This window comes from Chelonia mydas, chromosome 24 (genome assembly GCF_015237465.2).
Source record: "Chelonia mydas isolate rCheMyd1 chromosome 24, rCheMyd1.pri.v2, whole genome shotgun sequence".
Taxonomy (NCBI): domain Eukaryota; kingdom Metazoa; phylum Chordata; order Testudines; family Cheloniidae; genus Chelonia; species Chelonia mydas.
Window position 1 is genome coordinate 6800971 of NC_051264.2, and position 8996 is coordinate 6809966.

The window sequence follows — 8996 nt, forward strand, 5'->3', positions numbered from 1 at the left end:
TTCAGTAGGACTTTGGGGGGCACAAAGAATATAGAATCAAATCCCTTGTGTAAATATGTAAAACAATCCTGTTTAAAGGCTTGATCCTATGCTCACAGAAGTCAATGGCAAAGCTCCCACTGACACTAATGATGTGGGGATAACAGAGCAAGTAATTCTCCACAATAACCAAAAAGAAAACAATTTATTTAAATATGTGGTGTCAAAAAGGGTTTGGAGACTGGTACATTTATAACAAGTTGTATTTTAAGCCCAGCCACCTCACATTTTAGTAATTAGTAAAGTGCAGACATTAGACTCAGAAATTCTCTTTCACTTTCATTCTCCCCTCATGCATAGCTTCTTTAAACCCAATAAATAATTTTGTCAGACCATGTCAGTTAAAAAGGGACTTTTCATTTCTTGTACCTCACAGCTGCATACTCGGTCTGGAACAGAAAAAGGAAAGACCAGATATTAATATTCTTAATGCGACTCTATAATCTCATACATTTAACTAGTACTATTTATTAGGTAACCAGACAAGAAACTAAATTCTACGCTTACTCACACTGTTGTAAAACTAGAGTAACTCCTCTGAAGTCAATGGAATTCAATTTTATGTTAATGTAAGTGAGAGCAGAATATTGTGCAGAAGCGTTTTACAGAAAAGTGGTTAGATTCGGATTTAATCTACACTGGTGTAAATCCATAGTAACTTCACTGAAGTCAATGGGCTGTTGCAAATGACTGAGAAATGTGATCCCAAAGATGGCAGTAGTAACCACAAGCTAAATTCTCATCTCCGTTACCACAAGAAGTCAGTGGGATTGGAGTTGCATCAGTGAATCTGCTACAAGAATTAGACCACTCCCTCTTGTTAGAGCTGTTCCATTCTAAATTCCTATTTTCTCTCTTCTTTCCTTCTCAAAATTGCTAGAAGGATTAAATGTTTTAACGTCTAGTCTGGGCCCTGATGTGATTTTTTTAAAAAGTGTGCAGACCATTAGTTGGCCTGCTTTTGAATTATGGGAGAGTGAAAACTATTTTGGCCAAATTCTGCCAGACCAATGTTGATCTGAGTAATTCCACTAACGCCAATGAGGGGGTAACTCGATTTATGACCATATAACTTGGAGCAACATTTGGATGAATGTGACCAATTGTTCAGATTTTTTTCTTTTTTGGTCCATGTAAAACTCATAAAGAAGCATAAAAACCACTGCTTCATCCACCACTCGGGCAGGCGGGAATATGGTAATACAATAGCAATTCTGCACTGGCAACCCTACAAAGCAGTTGCTGTCTACATTAGGAGGGAAATGAAAGGATAGCTTCTTCATGTGACCGTCAGAGGAAATCAGGTAGTCGGAATGTAGCCACCAATGTCGGAATTTGGCCAGGACACTGATTTAACACCCTATTAATATACTGTATCTTTCTGACGTGCCAGTGGCTAAAAAAGCACGTTACCTGTGGAATGTGCCTCATAGGTATTTGATTCCCTGTTTGCACAGCTCTCCCTGCTGGAGAAGAACAAAAGGACAGTTATAGGGATATGTGATGAATGGTTGCTTCCTAGCAGATAGAGTTATAAAGAAGTTACCTCTGGTTGGACACTTTCTGAAGAGCAGGATCAGCAGCTGGATGACGACAAGGATGAAAATACAAGACAGCCCAACATATAACACATCATTGCAGTTTTCTTTCCAGGCCTCATCTGCAGAGAGAAAAGAACAACGTTAGGTGCAGAGCAAAGATTTGTTAGTGGAAAAAATCCCCTGCAAAAGAGTGGGTCCATGTCATCTACTTCTCATGGAACGCCGTGCACAGCGAAGGGAGGCCTTTCCTCCAAAATCCACCATCTCAGGTCATTGTCACACTCCCCACCTGGAGGTGGCGCCAATGGGGCTAGTTGACCACTTGGTGCAGGATTCAGGCCATTGGTAGCCCAAGGTAAGCTAAGTCTTTTTATTTATTAACTCTGCTTGCCTGCACTGTAAATTATTTTATCAAGAGGTGATTTATTTCAGCCTAAGAATCACTGATCCAGTCTGAGAATCTCTGTTCCACTGATGACTAGAGTGAGTTAAACTGAATTAGAATGAAAACCATTTTAGGGAGCATCGTAGAATCATAAATGTTAGAGATAGCAAAGGCCTGTGATTGTGGGTCTCCTGTAGTTCACCTCCCTGGCTAGTCCCTACAGTATAATCACTAGTGCTCTATCCAGTCCAACTTTAAATAAGGCTTCATCCTTGTCACTTGAGAGACACTCCCACAACTCAATAGATCTCATTATCGGGAATCCTGGATATTCATCCTACTTTTTCCTTTGCTCAGTTCACTCCCATTGTCCTAGTTATTCCATCTCAGAGCCCCCCAAACCATTCTCCTGTCTCCTTGGCATTAACACTCTTCAAACACTTGTAGAAGAAGTGCTTAGATAGCGCCTGACCCAAGACTGACTGACGTCTATGTAGGGTGACCAGATGTCCCGATTTTATAGGGACAGTCCTGATTTTTGGGTCTTTTTCTTGTATAGGCTCCTATTACCCCCCACCCCCTGTCCCAATTTTTCACATTTGCTATCTGGTCACCCTAAGTCTATGTGAATTTTTCCATTGACTTCAATGCGCTTTCAAGCAGGCCCATTAGGAGAAAGATCTAGGGGCAGTTTTGCCACAGATCCCTCTTCTTACCACTGCTCATTGAATAAAACAGAAAAATGGTTTTAAGAGAGAGCGAGGAAAAGCGGGTGACAGGGGAGCTACCAGAACGTTCTCTCACAATTTGATGCCTTGGGTGTGTTGGTCCCAGGATATTAGAGAGGCACGGTTGGTGGGGTCATATCTTTTATTGAACCCACTTCCGTTGGTGAAAGAAACAAGCTTTCGAGCTACACAGGCCTGAAGAAGAGCTCTGAGTAGCTCAGACTTGTCTCTTTCACCAACAGAGTTGGTCCAATAAAAGATATTACCTCACCCACCTTGTCTCTCCCACAATTCAAGCCCTCTAGGTAGTTTTTATACCTAGTCCCCACTCCCCCTATTTTAGTTCTTTAGCTCAGCAGTAACCCTTTAAATCTGTATATTTGTCCTGACATGAGGTGAAATTTTCATCAGACACCATATATAAATGTCTTGGGAGAGAGAACAGGTTAGATAGGATACGATACTCGACCTGTTTCCTTGGAGACTGTAGCATTGATGCTTCTCTCTGTGCTGCTCTCCTTGGCTGTACAAGTGCAGATTGTCTCCTGGTTCCACGTCTCAGAAGGGATTGTCATTAGGCTCCAAACACTAAAGACCCCGTTCCTGTCTATGGCTCCAGTATCCATCTGACCTTCTGACACTTGCTCACCAGTGTCCCAGAGAACAGCACTCCAGGGAGGAGTGAAATCAGAGAGCAGGCAGAGCAGAGGAATGACGGGGGGAAGCTCAGCATCTTCTGGGTTGGAGGGAACCAGGATGGAAAGGCTCGGCTCAGAGGCATCTAAAAGAGAGTTGAGTCACCCAAACTAGAGATTGGAAAGACCTGTTACCGGTATCTCAGCTAGACCCTACCCAGCTCCTACCCCTGCCAGTGGGGAATATTTTAAGTATCTAGTGCATTGTCTAGTCTAGTCTTACATGTCTTAAATGGAAAAGGAGTACTTGTGGCACCTTAGAGACTAACCAATTTATTTGAGCATGAGCTTTCGTGAGCTACAGCTCACTTCATCGGATGCATAGCATATCGTGGAAACTGCAGAAGACATTATATACACAGAGACCATGAAACAATACCTCCTCCCAACCCACTCTCCTGCTGGTAATAGCTTATCTAAAGTGATCATCAAGTTGGGCCATTTCCAGCACAAATCCAGGTTTTGTGTCCATTTATTCTTTTACGTAGAGACTGTCCAGTTTGACCAATGTACATGGCAGAGGGGCATTGCTGGCACCACATACCACACAACAGAACCACTAACCAGGAACCTATCCTTGCAATTAAGCCCGTTGCCAACTGTGCCCACATATCTATTCAGGGGACACCATCACAGGGCCTAATAACATCAGCCACACTATCAGAGGCTCGTTCACCTGCACATCCACCAATGTGATATATGCCATCATGTGCCAGCAATGCCCCTCTGCCATGTACATTGGTCAAACTGGACAGTCTCTATGTAAAAGAATAAATGGACACAAATCAGATGTCAAGAATTATAACATTCATAAACCAGTCGGAGAACACTTCAATCTCTCTGGTCACGCAATCACAGACATGAAGGTCGCTATCTTACAACAAAAAAACTTCAAATCCAGACTCCAGCGAGAAACTGCTGAATTGGAATTCATTTGCAAATTGGATACTATTAATTTAGGCTTAAATAGAGACTGGGAGTGGCTAAGTCATTATGCAAGATAGCCTATTTCCCCTTGTTTTTTCCTAACCACCCCCCCCCCCAGACGTTCTGGTTAAACTTGGATTTATGCTGGAAATGGCCCACCTTGATTGTCATGCACATTGTGGGGAGAGTGGTCAGTTTGGATGAGCTATTGCCAGCAGGAGAGTGAGTTTGTGTGTGTATGGGGGTGGGGGGGGGTGAGAAAACCTGTATTTGTGCTGGAAATGGCCCACCTTGATTTTCGTGCACGTTGTAAGGAGAGTGGTCATTTGGATAGGCTATTACCAGCAGGAGAGTGAGTTTGTGTGTGTGGTTTTTGGAGGGGAGTGAGGGGATGAGAGAACCTGGATTTGTGCAGGAAATGGCCCACCTTGATTATCATACACATTGTGAAGAGAGTAGTCACTTTGGATGGGCTATTACCAGCAAGAGAGTGAGTTTGTCTGTGGGGGGGCGGAGGGTGAGAAAACCTGGATTTGTGCTGGAAATGGCCCAACTTGATGATCACTTTAGATAAGCTATTACCAGCAGGAGAGTGGGGTGGGAGGAGGTATTGTTTCATGGTCTCTGTGTATATAATGTCTTCTGCAGTTTCCACAGTATGCATCAGATGAAGTGAGCTGTAGCTCACGAAAGCTCATGCTCAAATAAATTGGCTAGTCTCTAAGGTGCCACAAGTACTTCTTTTCTTTTTGCGAATACAGACTAACATGGCTGTTACTCTGAAACATGTCTTAAATGGTGGGACTTCCCTTGCATGAAGGGGATTTCTCTTATTAATTTCATCCAATTACACTCCTTCGTCCCACTCCAAACAGTTCCCCTGGGTTCTTGATGGTCTCAATATTCTGAATACCTGCAGAGGGTAGACACCTCTTTACTACACTGTATTTTTATGTTCAACTCCTGCTGAGCCTCTGGAGGAAAAACGCTTCCCTGTGAAACCACACGGCGGGAATCCTTTCATGAAGCTCAGTGAATGCCTGGTAAAGAGCCGGATTAATAAAGTTTTTTAAGGCCAGCAGGAAGATGCATTAGGGCCCAGGCTCAGGTGGTTTCCACTAGGTACAATCCGTGAGCGTGACTATCAGAAGGTAGGACAGTAATAACAGCTGGCGCTGATGCACTTCTCATCAGTAGTTAGATATCAAAGCACTCTGCGAGGCGAGTAAGAGTCATGACCCCATTTTAGTAGCAGAGTGATGGGTGGGCAATGATTCAGGATTACCATCCAGGTTTCCTAATTCACAGTCTCATACAATATCCACTACCTAGATCGTTCTGCCTCTCAGCATAAATACTGATAACTTAAAAGCGAAACGGGGCGGAGGGTGGTCAGATAATCACAATTGCAAGATTCTGTCTCAGAACCAGGGCCGTAACCAGGATGGGGCAAGCGGGGCAGCTGCTCAGGGCACAAAGCTACAAGGGTGGAAAAATGGGGTGGAAAGAAAAGATCGGATCCCTCCTGGCCCTTCAGCTCCCTCCCGACGAGGGCCCCAAAGGCTCTGCCAAGCCCTTCAGGGGCCTTCAAGGTCTCTCCATACCTGCCTCCCAGGCTCCCCTTCAACCACAGCTCTTGGCTTCCCCAACTCCCCCCACAGCCCCTCAGTCACTGTCCCCACCTGCTCCCCTGCACCTGCCCCGAGCCACCCTTGTCCTTGTTCCTGTCTCTCCCCTGTAGGCTTCTGTCTCCCAGCTCTCAGACCCCCTGGTGGCCCCACTGCTGGAGCTGCCCAAGCAGGGAATGCAGTCAGCTGTCCCCGGCCTCTGCAGCGGGTGCAGCACCCCCACCCTGATCTGGAAGCTGGGGGATCCCCAGCACAGCGAGCCCCTCAGCCTGGCACTGGATGGTGCAGGATGCCAGCAGCAGCAGGGGGCTTATAGGCATGGCTCATGGTCTGGGCTCACGGCAGAGGCTGGTGCTCGGGGATCTGGGCTTGGAAGCTCAGCTCAGCTCTGAGTCACCGCAGCACCCGACAGCCATTTTTATCCCTGCGGGAGCCTGGCTGGGAAATTCTCCGGCGCAGCAGGAGGCAGAAGGGCCGGGAGAAGCATGACTCAGTTGGGCTCCACCTGCCCTGACCCCACTTGGCTGTGGCTTGCCTTGCAAAGGGCTGGGGCAGCTCTCAGGGATCGGCTCTGGAGCCAATGGCTGGGCCATCCCCGCAGCAACCCCAGCCAGCCCAGCCACCAAGGCAAGACAAAAGCCAGTAGGGCTTGCCCCAGGCGCTAAAATGCCTAGTTACAGCTCTGCTCAGAACCCCACAGACCTCTGGAATTGTCCCACTGGAAACTCACCTGTGACAATTAGCCTGGTCCCATTCCCGAAGTTCGGATGTACGTATACAGCAAGGCCACAGTAATACACCCCAGAGTCATTTCTTTGTACGTTACTTATAATCAGAGTAAACGTTTTTGCCGGAATGTTCACTGTACTCGAGTATTTTTCATGTGGAGTTGTAGCAAACTCATAACTCTGGTAAATCCCGTGCAAACTTCCATTCTGAAGTTCTTTGTACCAGTATATATACTGTCTTCTTGTTGAAAGCTTACAGTCTATCCGTGCAGTTTCTCCAGAGGCCAGAAAGATCTGTGCTGGGCTCTGCTGGATCAATATCCCTTCCTGTGAAGCAGTCACTATAAAAAGGAACACAAAAACCTGAATCCAATAATCACTTATAAGAGACTAACCCATTGCAATATATTCAATATAACACATCATTTGATCCAAGCAAAATGACCATTGTTTTAAAAATGGGGGGTGGGTTAACTTTATTTTTGTACTTACGCATTTTCTTAGGATTCAAATACACTACAGGAAAATTGATGTATTTTAAACTAAACAGACGTTGCTGACATTTTTTTTCTAATATAGTATTTTTGCCATATTGTCAAGTGTAGCATAGCTGTAACACAAACAATTCACTCTGCACCTATGGATGCTAATCAATCCCTTTGCACATCTACATCACCTCTCATGCAAAGACATTGAAGCACTTATCACAATTAATTAAACCTCCCAATCATACTACTGAATAATATTTAGGGTGACCTGACATCCCGATATTATTGGAACCATTCCAATATTAGGGGCTTTGTCTCATATACACAACTATACCCTCACAAAAAAAAGTGTCCCGATTTTTCACACTTGCTATCTGGTCACTCTAATAATATTTGACACTTAGAACCTGTCACATGATAATCAAACTGCTTTGCAGCTATTAATGAGTTAAGCCTCACAGTGTTCCTGTGAGATGATGAAATATTATCCCTGTGTACAGATGCAGAAACTGTATCACAGGTAAGTGGAGAGATTTGGACAGGATCCTACAAATCAGTGACTCCTGGGTCCTCCGCTCTGTCCACTAGACTGCAGTCTCCGATTCATATTAACCTTGAGTCAGAGTTAAAAACAATAAAATGAATGTTATTTGTCCAAAATTGTACATGAAAGGGAGTGCTTTATTATCTTAGACCTTCAGGCTTAAAATCATCTCTTTGATCACCTATAAAAAAAGACTAATGCCCCTGGAAGCCTATATCAAATACATGAGCATAAAAGAGAACGGATTTTGAACAACAATCCATTACAGTATCCAAAATGTTAAACTATATTCAAGGTGTTGTGGGGAGCACAACGCAATATTTCATTACCTCTCTTAGTATTTCAGTGAACTAAACCTATGACTGTTTAGCTCTCCCCATCAGCTCCTCTTGGTGTTACCCGCATTTCAGAAGATCTTTGCACATGAAAGTAATTTTTTGTAGCAAGGTAGAAAACAAACATGAAGTATCAGGCTAAAATACTTACTCCGCAGACAGAATAGAATCACCCAAGCTATCTGGTAGGACATTTTCTGACTTTCTTCAGTCATGCAAATTTGATGCTCTGAGCATGGTAGATGCCTGTTAGTTAATGGATCTCTTGATGAAAGGCTTTATCACGTGGAGAGGAAGATGTCATATTTCCTCTTAAAGTTCTGTGGGGGCAAAATGTGTGACAAAGGAGAGGGCCAGGAGATATGAATAACCCCATTCAAAATCTTACTCTGACAGCCAGCAGGGCAAACCTGGGGAATAATATTCAGCTGCCTCTTAAATTCATTACGCAACAAATTCCGGGTGTGCCTGTGTGACAGCAGAGTGTGTATTTTAAAAGGAATCTTTCTTCTTATATCTGGATGGATGGGACAAGCCCTTCTTTGGACTGAAACTTATGTGGATTATTTTCTGTGCTTCAGGGTTTCAGACATTCATACGTATTTGGGGGATGTTAGCCCCAGTAGAAAGAGAATAAGGTGCATCACTGTGGCTCTGAAGATTCCCCCTGATATTATAACAAAGAATACGGGAAATCACTGAAGAGGGTTGTCGTGCACTATGGAAGTGTGGGAAATGGACAAAAATACATTAGCTTGTTTGTTTAGTTATTATTGCAGATGAAATAAACGTTTTGGGAAGAGATCTTGTGGGAAAGGAATGGATGGGTCTAGAAAATGGAAGCATACGGTTATTCCAGTTGAGATCTTTGAGACATAACCTAATTGTGGGTCACACAGGTATGTGACTAATGCATGTTCCTTGCAATAACATTCAAAATGAGCTAGCGTGAAAAAAG

At 44.1% G+C, this 8996-nt stretch overlaps 1 gene segment (V, D, J or C); it reads right to left on the reverse strand.

Annotated features, from left to right (window-relative positions):
- Window positions 1-165: 165 nt before the first annotated feature.
- LOC119564259 lies at window positions 166-8578 on the reverse strand. The segment is given in 5 exon segments: window positions 166-428; window positions 1453-1505; window positions 1586-1699; window positions 6674-7012; window positions 8190-8578. Coding segments are annotated over 5 exon segments (603 nt in total).
- Window positions 8579-8996: the final 418 nt, after the last annotated feature.